This window comes from Schistocerca cancellata, chromosome 1 (genome assembly GCF_023864275.1).
Source record: "Schistocerca cancellata isolate TAMUIC-IGC-003103 chromosome 1, iqSchCanc2.1, whole genome shotgun sequence".
NCBI lineage: Eukaryota > Metazoa > Arthropoda > Insecta > Orthoptera > Acrididae > Schistocerca > Schistocerca cancellata.
The window spans coordinates 937,307,504-937,331,172 of record NC_064626.1 but is presented as its reverse complement, the minus strand read 5'-3'; the positions used below and the strand labels follow the sequence as shown (position 1 = coordinate 937,331,172).

Below are 23,669 nucleotides of genomic sequence, written 5' to 3'. Positions count from 1 at the left end.
GATTCGCCAACTGAAGGGCATGTTGCCGAACTTCATTGTCGGGCGCCGACCGGATAATAGCATCCCGTACCATGGAATCGGCATAGGATTCTGTGTGAACGTCAGTAACAAATTGACACTTTCGACTGAGGCCGTGAAGTTCAGCATCCCAAGTGTGATAGGATTGATGTGGCTGTTTTTGACAACGATAAAAGGCAACACGAGAGGCTACCACATGCGTTTGCTTTTTAAAATAGACAGACAGAAGTGAGCACATTTCAGCAAAGGACAAAGACGCAGGATCCTTCAAAGGAGCCAATTGCGACAACAACCGATACATTTGAGGTGAAATCCAGGAAAGGAGCAGAGACTTACATGGTTGTTCGTCCGTGACATGAAATGCCAAGAAGTGCTGTCGAAGACGTTTTTCATAATCAGACCAGTCTTCCGCCTACTCGTCGTAAGGAGGAAAAGGAGGTATAGCCAACGACGAGAAACGCCCCGCATTTGACGCCGCGACGAAATCGCGAATCGCCGCTGTTAGAAGCGTTTGCTGTTCAAGGAGATTTTGCAATAGTTGCTCGACAGTAGCCATGGAACCCTGTGAGTCAACGGTGAAAAGGAAAAATCCACTACCTCGTCGCCAATTGTTAGGACTTCAAGTTTAACACATATATTTCAGAACGACACAACACATATAAGTCACAGAGTAAGTTGACAAGTAAGACATGTGTACACGTTAGCATTAGAATGAACACTGAGTCCCAGTCTAGCGGCCACTGCTCGGCTGGCTGCTTAGGTGGCGCAGCTGCTGCATGGCTGGCAGACAGCGCCGCACGTAGAGGACGCGTGTAATTGCACGGCAGCACTTTGAATGATCGGCGAGTCACAACAGTTTCTATAGTTCTACTATGTATTACATATTATTATGGATGCTAATGCTCACTAGGCATTTGACACTTGGTCCATAAAATTTTTTATTGCTATAGATGTTTAAAAATGATTGAAATGTACCATGAGCACACTATAAAATAATAGTAAAGGCTTATTTGTTCTATGAATTTACTAGGCAACCCCATGATGATGTCTATACTTCACAAAAAAATATTGGAGTGAGATCCACAATTAATCTCTAAGGCTACATTCATAAAAAGACATTAAATGCCAAGTAAGTGAACAATATTCTTAAACCAACTATTAAACACACATTGTACCCAGAAAACAGGACAGAAAAAATCAGTTCATCCCTCCTGCCAGGTGTTGGTTCAGATAAAACAGGCATATATCAGTATCATCAGTTGTAATGTATTTGTCTTTGCCATCTGGCCATGCAAAGATGCCATTGTAAGTTTTTATAAAATTAGTCTCCTCAATGTCATAATCTACATTAAGCATAACAACTCAGATATCATGTAGACGTGTATTAGATTCAAATTGATAATTCCTACTGTCATGGACATAGAAAGTTGTAATCACATCACAGATATCTGTACAATGTTATCCGATCTCTCCTTGCATGATGTTACACCAAAAACTGTGTTTTTATAATAGTTGCAGTAAATTTGCTGCTGTACCATTGCGTGTTGATTGGATGACTTGGCAATCCATTCTTAGCTCTGCAGACTACTTTCCCCATTGCTTGAGTGCTTGAGGAGAAATTTAATAAACATTTGTGTCTTGCTATTGCTTTTCAAGTTTTTCTCACTGTCTCTGGCATTTGTGCACCCCTTTTGCATTGCTCTTCCTTTTCTGCCAATGTTGCATTACTTTCCTTCCTTTGGTGATACTCTCTGCCTCTCTCTGCTCCACTTTACAGTGTTTTTCTTCTTCACGAGCAAGCTTCTTCCTGCAATTTTGCCAGCCTACTTTTCCCAGGTATATGAAAATTAGCCATGATTTTGGGGTAAGAACAGACTTGTCACATGCCTAACAGAATGTAAGTTATATAATGCTGCATCTCGTATTTCAGAAACAAATGTAATTAGATGAGAAGTGATTGTTCAATTTATGACATTATTATGAAAAGGGTAGATTGCTACTCACCACATAGTGGAGATGTTGAGTCACAGACAGGCACAACAGAAAGATTACTAGACATGTAAGCTTTTAGCCAGAAGACCTCCATGACATGGCCATACATGACATAGATGACATAGCCATACATAATCATGCAAATGCAGCTCTCACACACACGACTGCTGTCTCTGGCTGCTGGGGCGTTTACGTGAATGTATGTGTTTATGTTGCCCATTTCAGAAGAAATGGAATACTCTGACATCAGTATTGCCTTCAATGGTTTGATTCTACCACTCCCATGTCTTTACATCATCCAGTCACAGTTCTGGCAGATGCCACTAACTTCAGATGAGCTATGATGCGCTACCGTTTGGCCAAAGACTGTTGATTTCACTGTTTAATCCCTCAACCCTCAATCAACCAACCACATGAAATGAAGGAATTGTGGTACCTTGGAAGCAAAAGTAAAAATGGAACTTCCTGGCAAGATAAAACTGTACCAGACTGGGACTTGAACCTGGGACCTTTGCAAAGATTTTAATCTTCCAGGAAGTTTCAATTCCGCACACACACCATTTCAGAGAAACAACATATGACAAATGAAATAGGACTTAAAAAATAGACTAGCACAGGCAAAGAGAGCATTCCTGGCCAGAATAAGTCTATTAGTGTTTAACATTGGCCCTGTTGTGAGGGAAAAAGTTTCTTTGAATGTTTGACTAGAGCACAGAATTGTATGAAAGTGAAATGGTTCAAATGGCTCTGAGCACTATGGGACTTAACTACTGCGGTCATCAGTCCCCTAGAACTTAGAACTACTTAAACCTAACTAACCTAAGGACATCACACACATCCATGCCTGAGGCAGGATTCGAACCTGCGACCGTAGCGGTCACGCGGTTCCAAACTGAAGCGCTTAGAACCGCACGGCCACACTGGCCGGCTATGAAAGTGAATCATGGATTTGGTGAAAGCTGGAAATGAAGAGATCGGCACATTTGAAATGTGGTGCTTTGGAAGGATTTTGCTAATTAAGTTGATTGATAACATGAGGTTCTCCACAGAACTGTCGAAGGAAGGAACACACGGAAAACACTGGCAGGAAGAAGGGCAGGATGGTAGGAAATGTGTTAAGACAGCAATAAATAACTTCCATGGCATTAGAGACAGCTGTACTGGGTGAAAACTATAGTGGAAGACAGAGATTGGAATACATCCAACAAATAATTGTGGGTATAGGGTGCAGATGAGGAAATTGTCGCAAGAAGATAATTTGTGATGGGGCTGTATACTGTGCGACAATTATTGAACTATATGAAATAAAATTGCCATAACTTCTTAATGGTTTGCTTTAAGACGTTCAAACTGCATGGTTGGGTGCGGTGCACGATGGGATTTAGTAATAGCATGTGCACGCGCCTTGTTGTTGTCAGCCATTTGCACATTAAAATGTCATGCTACAGTGTGCCTGAGAGTATAGTGCTTATGAAGGCCTGCTATGTGAGCAATAACGGCCCAACTGCAGCTCAAAAGAAGTTTGCGACTGAATTCAAGCTGAAGACAAATGGTTAAAGTGTGCTAACAATCAAGTATTTGATTCGCAAGTTTGAGAGAATGGGTAGTGTTCTTGATGACTGTGTTGGCAATGTTGGACATCCAAAAAGGGGTTAACATTGAGAAGACATGAGCTGTGTTTCAAACTAGCCCCAGGAAATCGATCAGATGATCTGCACAACAGGTGGGAATTAATGGGAGACACTGCAACCTATTGTTGTTGAAGACCTGCATATCTTCCCATACAGAATTCAAACCCATCAGCCATTAAGCGCCAGTACCATGGAACAGCAGTTGTGTTTCGCCAACACTGTTGTCCACAGAATTGACGAACAGGACTTTGATATTAATATGGTTTGGTTTAGCGATAAAGCCCACTTTCATTTGGATGGGTTCATCAGTAAGCAAAATTAGCACATTTGAGGTACTGAGAAAACACATTTTGCAATCGAGAAGTCTCTTCACCCTCAACAGATGACTGTGTGGTGTGCGGTGTCCAGTCGTGGAATAATTGATGTGATATTCCTTGATGGCACGGTGACTACTGTACGGTATGTGAAGGTTTTTTTAAAAAAATTATTTTATTTATGAATTTGGCCAGCTATGGACCGCATACAACTTAAGACTTATGGTGTTTCTTTTTCTTCCGTTCTTCCCAGTACTTCTTCATTTTCTCACCAACTGCTCGTCTCTGCTCACCTGTCCACACTCTCTTGGGTCGAGGTTTTGGCTCATCTTCTTCATAGTTTGCGTTTTCTATAAGTAGCCTAAAGTGATTCCTGTCACGTACCATTTCTTCTGTAACAACTATTTTGTTGACGTCTTTCTTTACTGCTTCTATCCGTCCTACAGTTTTTTTCAGCTTACTAAAGTAATTAAAAATTTTCTTTGTAATCCGTGTTTCTTCCTGTTTCTTCCGTTCTTTTTAAATGTTCATAAAATTTTAGCCGTCTCTTCCTCATTGTATCTGTGATCTTTTCTGTATTTTTGTATAGATCTTCATTTCTCCTTTTAATCCACCTATTTTCCTTGTTTTTCTCAGGACCTAGAATTTTTCTTAGTATTTTTCTTAGTATTTTTCTCTTTTTTTCTAGTTCTCTTAATTCATCTTTCTTATTCAATGTTAGGCACTCTGATCCATATGTTGCTTGTGTCCTAATAACTGAATTATAATGTTTAATCTTCGCTTGTATGGATATTGATTTCTTATTGTAGTAGTTTTGTGTTAATTTATATGCAAATTCTAACTTTTTTATTCTTTCTTTATGTGTTGTGTTATCCAGTCCATTGGCTTGGATCCACTCCCCCAGGTATTTGAATCTATCAACTCTTTTAATTTTTCCATACTTTTTCATAAACTTTTCTGTATTATTTTTATGTTCCATATACTCAGTTTTTTCATAGGATATGTGAAGGTTTTGGAAAATGATTTCATTCCCATTATCCAAAGTGGCCCTGATTTCGACAAGATATGGTTAATACAAGCTTGACCCCATCAGAGCAGGAGAGTGTTTGATGTCCTGGAGGAGCAGTTTAGGGACTGCAATCTGGTTCTGGGGTACCAAGAGGCCACTGGCATGGTTCTTTATTGGCCGCAATATTCTCCGGATCTGAATCCTTGCAATTGATGGCAGGCATATCGAACATGTCATAACCCAACTCCAAATATCTGTAGTGACATGTTAATGTTGAATAAAGTGTGTGCATGCTGTGGTTTGTAACTAATTGACATTTTTTTAGTCACCCTGTGTAACCAGTATTGCATTGCCAGGAGGGTGGGTGGAGGGGGGTCTTCTTACAGTGAAGGATTTCTAATACATTACTGTAGAAGTGGAAGACATATAGAGGACAGTGACAGTTGATTAAGAGCTAAGTGTGAAGAATAATGAGTGCATAAATACAAAATAATTTCACTGTTAATGAACTTACCATGTTAGTGCCACTTATACATAAACTATGTGGACAATATTTTGTCCTTAACCCGTAATTCTTTCCCTCTCTTTAACTCCTGACTCCCCCACCTCCCCATCTAATGATCTCCCTCCCATTTCTCTTTATTTGCTCCCATCTGCATCTCACACTCTCCTTTCTCCCTTATCTCTTGACCTACTCTACTCACTGGCTCGCTAGACCTACTCTACTCACTGCCTCTTTAGGCCACGTAACCTCCTTGTAACTCAGCTGCCTTACCCCCTCATTACTTGGATACAACTCCCTCCTTACTCATCCACTTAATCCCCACATTACTTGGTGGCTAACTAATCCCCTCATTACTCGGCCGCCTAACCTCCAAATTCCTCAGCTGCATAACCCCTCATTCCTCGGCTGCCTAATGCTCTTGTTCCTTGGCCGCCTAACCCACTCGTCCCTTGGCCGCCTAACCCCGTCATCCCTCGTCTGCCTGACGTCCCTCATCTCTTGGCCACCTGACACCCCTCGTGCCTCAGCCGCCTTACCCCCCGTCCCTCAGCCCCGTGACCCTCCTTGGCCCCCACGGCCTCGTGGCCTTCCAGCCCCGTGTCTGCCCCTGGCCCTGTGAGTGGCCAGGCACTGTGCCCCCCCCCCCCCCCCCCGGCAGCCCCGTGATTGCCCCTTGATTCTCCACCACCTAACCAAACCCCCCTTCTCTCCGCTGCCTAAGCAAACCCCATGTCCCTCGGGCACCCAACGCCCCCCTCCCCCCACCTCTCTTTGAGTAGATTGGTGGAGCAGGTATAGTAAATAATAAAGTATAAGTGTAAGTATAAGGACTATTGGGGAAGACAGGAATATAGGTTAGGAACAACTAGCAGAGGGGCAGGTGTGTGTGAGATGGGTTTTAGTCTCACTCCTTCCTGTCCCCTCTTTCCTATATTCACTGTAAATAACCGTTACTGTGACCAGTAAATCAGTACAAAAGCATTTCTTTTCCCTTTGAAGTTTCAATTGAAAAACACACGACAAGAAGGATATACATGCACTGCACAGTAAATGGCATAACGGTGTAATAATATGCATAATGAATGTGAACAGTATGGGTATGCTGTAGTAGTCATGATCGACGACCAGCCACAGACTGGGTTGTAGTGTTCCCTTTGTTGAATTGTACTGCAATCACTTAGCTGTACACGGTTTTAGTATTACACCACTTTTAACAAACTAGGGCAGTTAGTACTCTGACTGCCAGTCCCGCCATTGGATGGTATTCAAAAAATATGGTGGATTACCAGTCCCATCATCTGATGGATTATGATTTCTCCCATTTTTAAGTACAAAATTACTTATGTCGATGGGTTCTATCGGTATATTGTATGTTGCAAGTGACATGTAGTTTCTAAAACAGCTGATAAATGATGGAAATGTGGTTTCCAAATAATCTGGTAGATTGTGTTCGTTGTGTGGAATCATTTGCTGGAGGGCAGCAGTTGTTCATTCAGTACATAAATCCATGTAAACTGGAGCAAGATTATGTTGACAAAGACAATGAGAATGACGATATAAATGATTCATATGATGATCCTGACATTGTGCAAGAAGAATTATGTTCAACTCTTAAGTGAGAATTTCTCATGTGGATTTCATGAAACATTTGTTAAATCAGTTGTTTACATTATTTTCAGATGTTTTCTTCTTTTTCTGATTTGTAAAACATTTTTTCCCTTTGTCATAGAATGTTATAGAAATGAAGTGATGCAACATGATCATGTGCAAATATTTATGTTTTCACACAAAAAATTATACTTTTTGAAAGTAGTGTGTAATAATTTATAATTATGGTGTTAGATTATTGGCTTTCAGTTATAGAAAGGTGAATATATATTATTAGGACCAGGATGATGATAAAGAATTATTGTGACTTAAGTAAACTTTCATATCTTTTGCAAAATCTTACAGTCATTAAAAATATGTGAGAAAAAATGAAACATTCAAAGAAACTGGAAACGTAATCCAGGAGTAGTAGTTTACAGGCTTTCAGGAAAAGAAGTGGAAAGCGTCACATGGCCGGCAGCCAAAAATCTTAATAAACTGGATAAGTAATTACCCTAAGCTTGCACTGAACATTGATTCAGACATCCCTGTCCGTTTATTGTTCTGCCCCAGTCCCATAGTTCTTCCATTGAACATAATTCACTGACTGGCAAACCGCTTAAGGCACCTTTTGGGCATGTGACAACGAAGTTGAAATTACTGAAAAATATGTGGAGCTTAGCACCAGATCTCAAGGCAGTATAGTGTGTCTGAAAGCGGAACGAGTGGGCAGGCGAGTGCCCACTTTCTCTACACAGCTACACCACAAGGAACATCTACCATCTGTTTCACAAGGCTGTATTGGCCCTTTAGCAGTGTGTGCAGACACACTGATGGAATGTTCATGTTTCACTAAATGCGTTAACAGTGTACAGGAAACAGAAACTAGTGACTAATATATGTGACAGAAGAACCGCATATGAGCAGAATCTATGTAAATCACTGCATGCTGTACTACAGTGTTAGATAGGAACATGATTATTCGTATGACTGAATGGCAGTTGTAGTGTTCATCTGGGACAGGCCACTTCCCCTATCACGAGCCATGCTTGCTCTTCAGTTTACTGACTTAAGCACTAATGAGGAGCAACAGTTGCAGCCAAGTTTTAAGTTTGTGTACTGCATATGCATCTGTTTGGAAGTAAGCAGCCTTTATTTTTTGTCAGTGTTGAGAATTTTATTTTGTTGCCTGTTTTGTGTTTGCAGAGGCTAGCCATGTCATTGACTTTTATTCGCATATAGTCATAAGTGACTCTGCCGTATGATTAGTGAAACTTATCTGTTTGCCACTTGGAAGAATATTGGGCCTAGCGGTTATTTGAAGTGTTACTGTCACATATGTAGTTGATGTATCTTCAAGGCATAGCTTCGAGATTTATTTTTCATATTTACTCTAGCTCTTTGATAGATTACAAATGTTACAGTAATAATGACAAAAAGTAATTCCCCCAAGAAAAAAGTGTGAGGTGAGTCACTGAACATTTTTTGCCTCTTGAGCTTCCAAAATTTCTTGCTCACTCAACAAATGTGACATATTTGCAACTGAATTACAGCAAACTGCGAAACCTAACCAGTACGTGCATGAAATTACATCAGTGTAGTCGTATTGGCTGAGCCATTTGTGACAGTAGTTGAGCTGTTATTTTCTCTAATGTTTCTTTCTAAATAACTCTACAAATTGACAGCAGAAGGCAGCATCAGTCGAGGAAAGTAGAGAGACATCTGTACATTGTTCTCATCTGAAATGAGCCCAGTTTTTGGCTGATAGGTGCCTTGCGTGCCAAGAAAATCGCCTGTACTTCGGTGGGATCTCCAACGTTTTAAGTAACACTCCCTACTGTGCTAGATCCTGAGGTAATAGCTCAAACACTTAGCTGTTTTTGTGTGTTTATTGCAATAGTTTCAGTGCTTACATAGCTGCTTGCATTTTTATTTTTATTTTTTTGTAAAGTTGTATATCTTGTTATTGTGTTTGATTATAGTTTCTCAATTGATCTCTTACAGTTTGGATTAGTACACTTTCTCGTGTTGTTCTAGTTCTGCAAAGTAGGAAATTCGCTTCCCGAGCACGGGGTCCCGGGTTCGATTCCCGGCGGGGTCAGGGATTTTCACCTGCCTCGAGATGACTGGGTGTATGTGGTGTCCTCATCATTTCATCATCATCCAAGAAAGTGGCGAAATTGGACTGAGCAAAAGGTTGGGAAATTGTACGGGCGCTGATAACCACGCAGTTGAGCGCCCCACAAACCAAACATCATCATCATCAAAGTAGGAAATGAATAAGAACTTTCCTCGTTGTGTGTCGGCACAAGAGAAATTGGAACTGCCAAGAAGCAGTTACAAGCTATGTTGATTATAGTCAGTAGTCTTCACACTGCTTCCATGCCTTCTTGTAATGTTGAAGCATGTGTAATGAAAGTTGTGGCATTTCTGATGATCCTGGAATCCCCCTGGAAATCTCTTCCATTACTGTGCCTTCCTATGCTCGTTATGAGTAGTTCATCTTCCCTGAGGGTGAATGATGAAAAATGATGAGCTGGGACATTTATGGGTGGAAAGTGGGTGTGAACTACAGAGGGCTGAGTGGAGACACCTCTGTGTGAAGTCAGGACAGGTGTTGGGAAGCTATGAAGCATTGGCGACACCAGTAAACTGTTATTAGAGCTCAGTGAATGAGTTCAATAATTTATTCACAATGTTTACAAGTCATCGTTCTTCTGCAGCAACATAGAATGTTGCTAATTCAGCTGTGTGTTGGATTATAGCTGACATCCATCAAGGCAGCTCAGCATTTGCATACCCAGAAGGTGATGTCAGCGACCCTGGCGGCACAGTGACTGTCAGTGAGCAGGGCTGCGGCTGCCCAGTGCAAAGTGGTTCTCGCACTGGCTGTGTAGTATACTTGGTCCCACTCTGAATTCTATGATGACCCAGCCACGATGTACCTAGTGTCAGTAGTTGTGTGATTAGTTGATCTCCTCTGTACCCCTGGTAAGTTTCAGCACCCAAGGACACTTGAGTGTTGAATGGGAACATGGACCCCAAGAGGCCCTGTTGCTGGCTTCTGCATTGAAGTCTGGTATTGGCAGTACCCTGCATCATTGCGTTGTTGGAAGACAGTCAGTTTCTCCATCGCTAGGTGGTAGGCATCAAGCAGCATATGATGAAGATCTTCACCTTGAGTACATCTTCATCTAGTTCGTAGACTGTGCCGGGGCATCTAGGACATAGATTTACTACAGTACCGTGATCATGGAATCGAGTGCTATTATTGTGAATGCTGTTGATCCAATGATCAACTCATGATAAGAGCTGAGTTTTTGAAGGGAGCTACCATGAGGTTATGATAAGCTAAGTTCGTAATGACCGAATGTGTCGTCCTTATTCTGCTACATTCACTTAAAAGGCTGTTAGCTGCTGTGTCAGTTCCTCAGTATGTGCTGTTATGGAATAGGTACAGTGTCTTGCAACATGCCTTACAAGCTAACCAGTATGCTTGTCTTGCTTCCTTTGGTTTTGCAGCCTGTTTTCTGCTGAATCCTTATTCCTTACTGAGCAGACAGTGTTGTCGACCTGTCGCATCCCACATGCGACATAATGACTTCCTTCCTGGTTCTGTCTCTGTCTCAGGCATTACTTGAATTTGCCTTAGGTGGTATGACTGAATTTTAATAAATTTTTTTTCTAATTTCTACCCCGTACTATTCTGTCCCATAGCAGACTACTGGTAGCAAAGTGAGATGCTGCCCACATTGGCAGCACATGTGAGCCAGCATGAGAATGCACAGCCTGTTGTGCCCGTAGACAATTCTTCTGCAAAGTTTGGATGAGCACAGAGCTTGGATATGTTGGTAATTAGGATCTCAAACTTTGAAACTTCCTGGGAGGTCAAAACTGCGTGTTGAGCCAGTCTTCATACTGGCAAAGGTCCCAGGTTCAAGTTGTAGTCCAGCACACAGTTTTGATCTGCCAGGAAGTTTCAAAGCAGCACACTTTCTGCTCATAGTGAAAATTTATTCAAGAGCTCCAGTGTTAGATGGATAGCGAATAACATTTTTCATGGAAATATGAGGCAGGTTGAAAATGGAGGCCAGTGTGCACTGATTACCATATTTACCCAAGTGTAAGATGACCCTGATTACAAGACAAGCCCCATTTTTTTCCCAAGAGGCTTGTTGAGAAAAATTTATTTTCAACACATTCTTGTTAATCAGAATTAGAAATTGTTTTACTGGCATAAAGTATCTCCCTAAAAAGTTAACCTTATACCTATTGTAAATTTATGTCACTTATTGATTGCCTACATTTTGATAATACAAGGAGAAATAAACAAAAAGAAATAGTTCATATTAATTTGTGGACCATTTTTCTTTTCTGCATTTTTCACTTACTAGTCCTATCATCTGTGGTATCACTATTTTTAATGATAATAAACATAATCATCCTTGTAGCATATCTGTGAAATTTATATCTTTGTTATCACAAATATTTGGCTGTTTCTTCAAAATATGTTGTGATGTTTGAGGTTGTGGTTATTGTGCGACCTGAGAAGACAGCTGATTTTATCCAAATACATATTGGATATCACTTCTGTACTGACGTGAGAATATCTCTTGCTTCCAAACATATTATCTGCCTGCTGCTCGCTTATTGGGTGCTTAGAACTGGCAGCTGACACACCCCTTTTCATTCTCATCATATGCCACGGTGAGTATGGATAACATTGTAGCATGAAACACATTGGTGCAGCACTTAAACTGGTGGATGACTCTGGAAATGTTGTGGTGTTATTTGGAATGATTGTTGTATGTAGATAACTTACAGTGGCAGAATCTGTAACAGAATGTAGGAAGCCCTGCCAGGGATCGATGCCTGATACTGGGACTGGTAATTGACCCTTAACATAAGGAATATATTGTGCATAAATAGGTGCAAAGATCCATCATTGTTCAGTTACACTATTCACAGTAAATCACTGAAAACTATAACAGTTGTAAACTATCTGGAAGAAGCTGCCCAAAGTGACATAAAGTGGGCTGATGATATATAGCTGGTTCTAAGAAAAGTACAGAATATGTTGAGGTTCATCGGAACCCTAAGAATATGTTACTCATAAATGAAAGAAGTGGCTTTATGAAACACTCATTTGACCGATTCTAGGTTATTGTCCAACTGGGACACTTACTATGAATGGAGATGATAGAGAACCAAAGAAGAGAGACATTTCATCAAGAAGAATCTGTCAGGAATAACAAGTGTGGGATGATGATATCCTGCTTGAGATATGCAAGTGACAATCATGTTAATTTTCCTAAGATAGAGCTATCAGTCATACAAAATGCGTAGCCATCCAATAGATACTTCAGTCCAAGTGTTATAGACCTCTGTAGTTTTACATGTACATTTCTTTATCCTTCTTTCTTACTTTTGTGTATGTATCATCAATTTCAGAGTTGCAGACAAGATCCATATCACCATTTTTATGAGACTTTCATAAAACATTAATCCTTTTTTTCTCATGGTACTTTATTTTCTCAAACAAATGTGACAGGTCAGAAAACCTAAAGTCAATAAAGGTAAACTGGAACAGTTTGTCATTTTGTCTCGGCCAGACCATGAAAATTTGCACAAGACATTTTTATATTTATAATAAATTACATACCTTATTATTTATTTCGGAAGCCCAAAAATACTTTTCTGTGGAGTTATTTTCCTTAATAGTCATTTGTCATTCGTTAGTATCTGTGGAATTATTTGCAATTATCATTTGTATAATTATATTGCACTTGCAAAAGACCTCGCAGGATCCACAGACAAAAATTTCCATTTGCATTGTGGGATGGAATGACAAAGAAAAACTGAACAATTTTTAGCAGTCTTTAGTGACAGGAAGAATGTTTGATTTTCTCAAAATACGTGCTCCAATTTTTGTGAGATTGAAGATTAATTAAATCATAGTTCTTCATTAACAAACTTTTTCAGGCAGAAAAATTCATTGAAACGTTTCACATCATCTGCTGGTACCTCTCTATCCAAAAGAGTGCTTGATTCCACTTTTTTTGACTCGCGGGATTTTTGAAGAGACATCCACATAAAACACACAAACTCCTTGCATGTGAGCAGACCACTTTTGAAAATACTCTGCACATCTTTCATAGAGTCCAACTTCTGCTGCAATGAATTGGTCACATTCAGCATCTAGTTGATTTTTAGGCTTTTCTTCTAATAGAGCTTTCACTTTTATGCATGTAAATTCAATGGCCCCACGATCTGTGAGCATGTTATTAAATTGACAGTGGTATTCCAAGGACTTGAGCAAGTCAGTTAGTTTCTTTCTTGAGCTCTGCTGCGGGTGAATGAAATATGCTAGCAAATGTTTGTTGTTGGTATAGATAGAGCTCCCTAAATTCACTTTCAAAGAACTTGGTAATGTTTTTAGGTTGGTTACACTGTGAGGGAAAGTATGATTTGAGAGCAAGTAACATATGTACAAATCTGTTTATCCTTGGAAGTAATGATAACAACATTGTTTTGCTATGGAGTAACCTTTTTTTGTATTCAGTTTCAACAAATTCTAAAGTTCAATAATCCAGTCTGTTTAGTTCTGGAAATAATGAAATAATTATACTTTTGCTATCTGTATTGAATGTGTCCAAAGCTTGATGAATACAGTTATTTAGGGTGTATCTTGGACACCTGATCCCAAACAAAATTCCTCTCCCTAACAGTTTTTTAAGCTTCAAAAAATTATTTTTTTTTCCTTTCTGAATTCCAACCCAACCCTGCAAACATTGTACTGTAATCATCTCCTGTGAATGCTATACAGGATGATTAAACTTCCTCTACCAATGATATTTAATTCAACCCACAATGCTATATCTAGCCTTCAAAACCGTACGTGACATTTTCGTATTCTGTCGCTCGCTGTGTGAAAACTATTAGTCCTACAGACAAATTGAAAAGTACCTTTTTGTAGGAAATTTAAAATAGTTTAATTTTGTACTGGGACGTGTTTTCGCTGGACGCCATGGTGTTCTAGTTATTCGAGAAAAATGTACAAAAGTGACATTCAAATACATCTCCAGCCCCACACTCATCCCTCACCAGTCAGAATTTCTAGTATGTTGTTTGTGGCAGTCCCTCCTACCACTGCACAAAAGTTTTCAACTACATGAACTGTTCCTGATTTTCAACACCTTTTTTGGTTTCTGTTGATTGACTGTTATGCAACCAGCATAGTCAGTTGTTTTCTTAGCATTATTAAATGTCCCTGGGAGGGGAATGAAAGGAAAATGACTTTTGTAAACATTTAGCTATAACTAATTACATTGACAATTCAATCCAACTTTAACCTTACAAGCACAGTAGTTTCGTAGTCAGAAGGACTGGAGAATACAAGTTGCAGTAAAAATTCGAAAAATTGTCAGGTAAAATGTACACAAATGTCAGTTTTAAAATTTGTAAGTGCTCGACTAAGCCAGTGGTGGAATGAGGCCAGTCAGTGAAGACCAAAGAAGGTCAAATGTGGGAAATAATTTGTGCAGTTGCAAATTTATGTGCTGTGGTAAGAGGGAGTGCCATGAATAACATACTAGAAATCGTGACTGGTGGGGATTGAGTGGGGGAAAGGGAGTGCCATGAATAACGTACTAGAAATCGTGACCGGTGGAGACAGAGTGTGGGCGTGGGGGTAAATCGAAAAGTACGCCCTCTAGTGAAAATATATCTCGGTACAAAATTTAATTACATTTGATTTCCTACAAAGAAATCCTGTTGGTTTTTTTCTGCAGGACTACTAGTTTGTCCGTAGTGAGTGGAAGAATATGAAAATCTCGTGCTTGGTTTTTTAAGGCTACGTGTAACATTGTGGGTTGCATGAAACAGTATTGGTAGGGGCAACTGGATCACCCTGTACATCCATCAAGGAATCTCTTACTCTGACGAGCACTCATTAAAAACAAAGTGATAGTGTCTGCAGCCTCATTAAATTGTTGATCTAATTCAGTTAATTTCGATTGCAGACCACCAATATTCCAGTCAAAATTCTGAATAATGACTAAGAATATTTTCACCGATCCAAGGTTACTGCTGTTGGTAGAAATGCCAGCGTAAGCTGTGTCGTTATCTTTGAAGCTCTTCTTAACACTCAACAGAACGAGAACCAGGCACTAAATTTATTATTGCTCCTGTTTTCATTCTTGCATTCAAAAACTGTTTTGTCTCTCTGCAACCTGGAAATAAGTATTTTATCAGACTAGTAGTGTAGTCCAACACTTTACAGCTGTTATGATGTGTGACACACTTAGTCTTTGTTGCCGGCCATGGTGGCCGAGTGGTTCTAGGTGCTTCAGTCCGGAACCATGCGGCTGCTGCGATCGCAGGTTGGAAGCCTGCCTTGGGCATGGATGTGTTGATGTCCTTAGGTTAGTTAGATTTAAGTAGTTCTAAGTCTAGGGGACTGATGACCTCATATATTAAGTCCCATAGTGCTTAGAGCCATTTGAACTGTTTTTTGTATTTGTAAATCTTGCCCTGTGTTACTTCCTGCAGAGACATATGTACCGGATTTATGAGCCACACACTCGCATTCAAATTCAGTCCTGCTATTTCTAAAACAATGATATTTTTTGTGCTGTTGTATAGGCGACTTGCATTTCCTTTTAGGCACATTTATTATTAATTTAATAGCTTATGAAACACCAGTTTTCTCTTCAATCGAATCAAATAGTAACTAGAAACATCTGTGCCAAATGTCATGAATCCTTATCTCAGCGGGTGCAGGGAGAGTGGAGAAAACAGTGTGGATCATTGCTGGGAGAGGAATGGTGCAGGGTAAAGAATTTCTACCATCTTGCTCAATACTGACAACTATCTTCTTCTGTGCCACAAATCACACACTATACTAAGAACATTTTGTGAAAGGACAGTGTAGAAACCTTAATGTTCAAATTTGATACTTATTTGTAGTAATGAATGTGAAGTTAAATTAAGATTGTTTTAGCACTGTTAGATTACTTATATTGGCAGTGTCTGGCTACGGCATGAAGTTTGCAGACATGTAATAATGACCATAACACTGCAAGCAGTTCCATAACATTGTGTGCAGGCTTAAACAATTGCTTATTGTATTGTTCAGTTTTGCCAACATTGGATGCTGTACTGAAAACTTGCTGCATAATTTATCTCTGAACTAATACGTATCAAAGTTCTGGATATTTTAACAAATTTTAAAATTCCACCCGGACACAAATTTTGGGGCTGAAAAGAGGACGTGTCCGGAAAATTCCAGACTTATGGTAGTAATATTAAAACTAAGTTTTTCCAGTATTTTATTAGTATTTTCAGTGTTGTTACATGTAGAAGGTGCAGCTATATTTTTCCATGAGAAATAAAACCTGCAATAACAGTTTTACGGTTTGATCTGGCTTCCTTTCTACTGAAATGGTGCTAGAGATTATGATCAGAGACTGTTTTATCTTCTGGTCAATCCTGTACTAACTGGATCATTTTAATAACAAGGAAGTCACTTCAGTACATTTATGTGGGATTAATTTTAATTGTTTGTTATTATTAAATTAGTATATTGTTGCAAAAATGGAGTTGTTTATGCATAATCCGCTGAGTAATATTCCATTGTCTTTCAGATTACTTCATACGCAAGCGGCTTTTTACAATTTTGATGGCGCAGAACAGACGTTTCAACTTGCTTACAGTTTAGTCCAAGAGCTAAGAAAGACAGATAATACCACAAATCTTGCAGGATTATTTACTGAGTTTTCTGTCTTGTATTTCTCAAGAAGTGAATATGCCGAGGTAATGATGGAAGAACTAAGTAAACGTAGTATTTTAAATTTTACACTCACCTTGCAAGGTGTTATTTCATTTTTTTTACCTTCATGCATTTATTTAAATCAAGATTTTCTTAATATTTCCTTATTAATTACATTTTTAAATTCCAGACCACTTAAACATTAAACCTTTAAAAATTTGTGTTAAGATATGTGGTTACAAGTGTAATACACTATAAAAATCGTAATAAAAGAGAACATGAAACCAAAGTTATACATGACATATCTTTATGGCTGAGAAATAAACGTACACTACAAGAGATGCTGGAAGTGAACCCTCACCCTCAATGGTGTAAAGTTCAACACGGCACTGTGTGTTCATGAACTTTGCTGCTAGAGTATTGGGTAACGCCAACAATCATGTCGTTAGCTCAGCCACACATTCTTCCATTAACTGCAGGTGCTGTTCTGTTCATATCTAACAATGTTCCCTTTGTTTTCTACTTTGTCATCAAGTCTTGAATGCAGCATTTAGGTGTTTTACATTGAGCACCGCAGTGTTCTAAAAACAATCACGGACACATCTTAAAAGAATCATTTATCCAATACTGTTTCATGGGAAGCATGGGCTGTCCCACAGAATATCAATACATCATCAGAATCAGACAGCAGTGGAAGAAGCAAGTTACATGGTAGGCGACTGCCTCTTGCCATGCTCTGAAATGAAGAATGTCTTACCCACTATCCTTCCCACCACTCCTATAATGGTATTCCGCATCCCACTGAACCTACCCAGTATCCTTGTCCACCCATACTCCACCCCTGTTCCCAATTCTCATGGCTCGTATCCCTGTAATAAACATAGACGCAAGACCTGTCCTATATATCCTCCCATCACCAACTACTCCAGTCCAGTCACAAGCATCACCTATCCTGTCAAAAGGCAGGGCTACCTCTGAAAGCAGTCATGTGATCTACAAGCTACGCTGCAACCACTGTGTTGTTTTCTATGTGGGCATGACAGTCAAAAAGCTGTCTGTACGCGTGAATGACCACTGACAGACCGTGGCCAAGAAACAGCTGGACTTCCCAGTTGTTGATTGTGCAATCGAACACAAGGTTCTTCATTTCAGTAACTACTTCGCAGCCTTTGTCATCTTGATCCTTCCTACCAATGCTAGCTTTTCTGAATCGTGCAGGTGGGACCCGTCCCTGCAATATATCCTATGTTTCTGTAACTCTCTGACCTCAACCTTTGTTATCACTGTCCTTCATCCACCTACCCCTTTCTCAGTTCCCACTCCAGGACTACACAGCCTTCTATTCTACCAGTCCACCCACAATCATTTAACTTGTCTCCTTTTCCACTGCCTGCACCACTCCCTGCTCTCCACCTAAACTCAAGACTGCACACTGCTGCCATACCCTCTCCCCACTTTGTCCCAGTTGGTCCCTGCAGGTGGCACTTTACTGTCACACACTCTTACCCTGCTGTACCCCTGTTCCCAACCTATCCACTTCCTTACCACCACCAACCAGATTGCTTCTTCCATCATGTGCAGTTGCTCGCAGTCTCGGCAGCCAGAGACAATGGTTATGTTTGTCTGAGAATTGTGTGTGTGTGTGGGGCGGGGGGGGGGTCTACTTCAGAAGAAGGTCTCAGCCAAAAGCTTACTTTTCTAGCAGTCTTTTTGTTGTGTCTGTCTACAGATGAACCTCTCCACTACATGGTAAGTAGCAATCTATCCTTTTCATAATATTGTTGATATTCTATCTTGGATTTTCTGATATTAAGATTTTTTAACACCTTTACCAGGGACTCGTAGAAGACAACTTGATCTACTGGAATGAGGATCTCTAGCAAGAAAATTCCCAGAATATCCTCATGTCATGTTTTCACTCTCGGAGAAATTTCAGTTTTCACTGCTTGGCGGTATACTAGCTGCCACCAGTTTTAACTGTAAACTGCCTAAAAATTAATCATATTATTTTGCAACACCTTGAACAGCTCTGTTTTTGTATACTTGGTGCTTGTAGCATTTTATCTTTGATTGTAAATTTTATCTGTGGTATATGTAAATCAAAGTCCCCAGTATAGTTTAGTCACACGGTTTTGGCAAATTAAACAACAAATAGATGCACTTAAACAGTCATCAGCTGTCCTAGACAGTGGCTGGTAATGGATGCCCAAATGCTTGTTCTTCATACATATCAGTTTGTCAGTTTTTTAATGTGGCTGGTATATCACGAAGTTGAACATACCTTCAGAGTATTCCTCATTACTGCTAGAAATTAGTGCCTTTGTTGACATATGTTAGTCTGTGGCCACTTTTGGAGTTTACTCAGCTTTTTAAGGTGGGCAGGTCTTTTCTATTAACGTGTTAACAACTTCTTTTCTCTGTGTTTTGATTTGGGGGGGGGGGGGGTGATTGTTTTGGTCAGTAGTATAATCAGACCTGTTAGTATAATGTGGATGTGATTGAAGTCTCGAGGACAAAAAGTCTAGAAAACTAGGATAACTACTTGCCAGTGACTGGAGTCAATTTGCGAAATGTCATAAAGTACCAACTACTGCTAAGAGTCAGTTTCTGTGTCATTGCTACCCAAATAGTTCTACACATAGAATCCTAAATAAAACTCTTGTGATTCGTGATTGCAAAAGTTCACTCTGTGTGAATGACACAGAAAAGTTATTAAAATGCTTCGAATGTCATTTGCCTGGTTTCTTTGTTGTTCATTACTTATTGGCCTGAAAACTTTTATTTCTGACATAAGATTTACTGCATTGCATATCCATGACAGGTTAAAATTCTTAGCCCAGCTGGCAGCAGGTCCCAGGCATCATCCTTTCACGTCAATATGTTGTACTCAGGTGCACTGTCCATGCCAAGATAAGCACTTCAGACTGCAAGTTTGTCTGTGTAACTTTGGTAATCATTTATTTTCCCTTTTGTGTGAAACAATAAGACAACATTTTACTGCATTATACTGTACAGTTACTTGTGTAATGGGGGGCGGGGGGAATGGTCTATCAAAATCAAATGTGCATCGTCAGTACAGTTTGGTACAGCATTTGTATATGCTTTTCATTGTGAAGCTGCAGCTCTGTCATTGAAAGCTTAGACGATTCATGAATGGTTGCCTTAGGGCAAGAAAGGTCGTCAGTATGAAAAGTTTCACATTGAATTGGGGCTCAACACTAGACATTGTTCGAAGATTCAGCAACTATAGTGACACACACAACATTGGAGATCTACCTCACAGTGGACTCCTACAGTCAACAACACTAGCACAGTGCTCTTTCGGAAGTAGCTGGGTAGGTCATACTAGCAGGGGGACTACTAAACAGTCTTAATTTTTCACATGATTAATTTCACTTCTAGGCATTCATTATGAACCACATAACAACCTCTCTGCCCACCAACATTGTACCGTGTGAAGAAGGCGGCCAAGGGAACACTTGGAATGGAACCTGTATCAGTGGCAACAGGTTCTCTTCACAGATGAGTGAATATATGGCTGATCGTTGCTGTAGAGAAGTGTAAAGGCAGTTAGGTCCAATGCACAATTCAGGCATGTGGCCTCACTGGTTCAGCAGGGTGGTGAGTTAAAAGTCATGCTTTGGGATGTTAACCTCTGCAGATTTTTGCAGATGTTGGACGCCTCATTGTTATCTAGGTTAATTTGAGGGTTGTGCAGTAATTGGGAAACAATTCCTGCAACTTACTTTCTCTCATGTTTTGGGATGGTAACATCTGCAGATGTTGGACACCTCATCATTATTGAGGGTAATTCGAGGGTGTGCTGTAATTAGGAAACAGATCCTGCAACTTATTTTCTATCTCTGCAGCCAACATTTCGACAATCTATTTGCCACTCAAAGTAGTGAGTATAGTGCACTCACTTGTGAACTCCTTGTTCCAGGAGGAAGAAATCAACCAAATGAAATGGCCTGCAGTACCTGTCGACGTGAGTCCTATTGAGTGTGCATAGGACTAGTTGAAACTTGCAGTGTATGGCTACAGGAATCCTTCTGAAACACTGGGTCACCTCAGGGGGAGGGGGGCGGGAGGGGTGCCTGCTGGTGAAGAGTGGAACAAGCTCGAGTAGCAGTGTCTTGACCATCTTCTGAAGTGATGCTGAAGAGGATCCAAGCATGTTACAAAGTGTAGGTTTGGCCACACACAGTACTGTATGTCACCCAGGAGCATACGTTGATTTTATAGGTGTGCAAAAAGGTGCACTTTTGATTAAATAGCCCTTATTTTGGTTATGTTTCATTTTTGTTTTGCAATAAAGTTATTTTTTTATATGATGGTGCTTATTGTTTCATTCCCTGCTCCTCACATATTTTCAGATATGCGGGTGGAGCAAAAAACTTTTTTTAGCTGTTTATCCCAGCAATAAGGTTTTATATGAAACTCAAGTGCACTCCACAAAAAATGTCACCCATTCCTAAATCAAGTGCTTCTTTGTATTGTCCTTTTGTTCCCTTCAGTAGCATGATTACTTGGTAATATGCTTCCGCATTCTCTTTAAATCAGTAGCAAGTGAGATGACACAATGGTTAGCTTGCTGGCTCAAACACTTGGGAGGACTGGGATTAAAACATACAGTGTTTTCTTTTCCATGGATTGCATGAATCATTTCAGGCAAATGGTGTGATAGTATTTTTGAAAAGGCAGTCCATGGCACATCCTTCCTTTTTCAGTTCAAGTTTGTGTTCCTTGTCTGGAAGACTTTTTTTATTGTTGATGATGTGGTAAATCTTGAGAACTTTCTCCTTGTGGGTCAGCATGCTTTTACTATGTAAACTAGGATATTACAGGACCATTTTTGTGAAATTGTAGACTGTCTCTTCCAAAAGCTGCCTCCAGTGGCTGCTTCTGTCTGTTGACACATTCTGCGTGCCTCATGGCTGCGATGGGATTTACAGAATTTGATTGATGAATGAATGACTCTCAGTGGTTAAAACTTTTATATGCCCTGCCACTTGAGAGAAGTCACTCTTCTGTATGGATAGTCAGTAAAAATGTCAGGAGACCCCATATTACAGGCTGCCTTTGATTGTATCACAGATAATGCTAGTAGCTGTTGGTCACATGTGACCCAAAAATGTTTGATGCGGACGGCGGTACATGTGATCAGTCTTCACTTAACCCACAGAGCATCACTTGTTAACTGTTTCTTTATCCAGCCTACATCTACTTCCATACTTCACAAGCCACTTTATGGTATATGGCAGAGGATACTTTTCATAGCACTGTTTCATTCACGGTTGGCGTGTGAGGAGGATTGTCGCTAAAACTCCATATGGCATCTAATTTCTCTGATTTTCCTGATTGTGATCATGAGGAAGCTATATATTGCCTGGCTCTCAAATTTTCAGGAATAAAGCTCTCCATGAGGCCCAATGCTTCTCTTGTAGAATCCACCACAGTAGTTTATTGAGCATATGCTTAAAGCTCTCATGTGAGTAAACAACCCCATATTGAAACCAGCTGCTCTTTATTGGGTATTCTCTATTTCTTCTATTAAAACTACAAGTAAGAATCTCAGGCAGATGAACAATACTCAAGCATCAGTTGAATGAGATGTTTTGTAAGCTACTGCTTTGGTGAATGAATTACATTTTACTCAGTGAAACTCAGTCTGGTGTCTGCTTTTCCTCCTTTTTGTTTTATGTGGCCATTCCAGTTTAGCTTTATGAATGGTTATACCTAGATATTTTACTCCTAGATATTTTACAGTAGTTACTATTTTCAGCGATTTCACATATGTAGTGTAAACAAACAGTAAGGTATCTCTTCACCATGTATTCATAATATATTATATTTATTTACCTTCAAGATGAACTACCGGTCTCTGCACGAATTGTTGATCCTCTCCAGGTCTTCCTGCTTTTCGGTGCAGGAACCTTTCTTTAAAAATAGTATCGTCCGCAAGTAACTTCACAGGGCTCCAGCATTATTCAACAGATCACAAATATAAATTGTAAATAGTAACAGCGCAGTAATGCTTGCTTGGGCTAACGCTGCAATTATCTTTATGTTTATCAGTTTTGTTCCATTAAAAATGATGTGTTGAGTTCTGTATGCAAGGAAGTCATGTATCCAGTCACAAATCTGATCTGATACTCGGTAAGCTCGTATTTGGTTCACGAGATGTCATAATGCTGAGCATAAAATGTGTTACACAATTCTATTACAGATGACATTGGTGATATTGGCCTTTAATTTAATATGTCTCCCTCATGATCCCTCTTGAAAATAGGAATGACCTGCACTTTTTTCTAATTGTTAGGTACCCTTCTTAAATCATCTGAAAATGTTAGCGTGTCTTCACTCTTCTTTAAAGTTTATAAATGCATGTAGCAAAAGTTCTGTATCAAATGGTTGCTTTATGGTAATTTTTATTATTGTCCTCATAAGCAACCTAATGTTACTGGCTTTCTGCTTTCAAGGTGAGCTAAAGCCTTAATTCCCTGACTTAAGGAGTGACAGAACATTGAAGTAAAAGTAAGTCTGCAAGCTTTTGTGGTCTTCATCACAGAAGGTAACATCTTCTAGGTTGTTAGGACACGTTATATCTCTTCTACACAATTGACATTCCAACCTTTCTGCTGGGATCTTCTTCAGGTCCTGTGGTGTCCACAGTATGATGCACATTAACTGGAAATTAACCAAAAGTAGTTGTACAGAAAAGAGATCCCAGCCATTGAAACTATCAAGTTCAGTCCTGCGATGCTTGTGGAGGACTGACTGTGCATAAACTGTAGGTAAGTTACCACTTATAAGCACCCTGGACAAGAAATGTAGTCTTCCT

The 23,669-nt window shown here is 39.8% G+C and overlaps 1 protein-coding gene across 1 annotated transcript in view; it reads left to right on the top strand.

The window, feature by feature from the left end:
- LOC126191454 (amyloid protein-binding protein 2) overlaps nt 1-23,669 on the top strand; it is a 92,341-nt gene that overhangs the window by 17,805 nt on the left and 50,867 nt on the right. Inside the window, exon 5 of the mRNA XM_049932334.1 lies at nt 16,701-16,869. Coding sequence (XP_049788291.1) covers nt 16,701-16,869 — 169 coding nt within the window. The remainder of the gene's footprint in view (nt 1-16,700; nt 16,870-23,669) is intronic.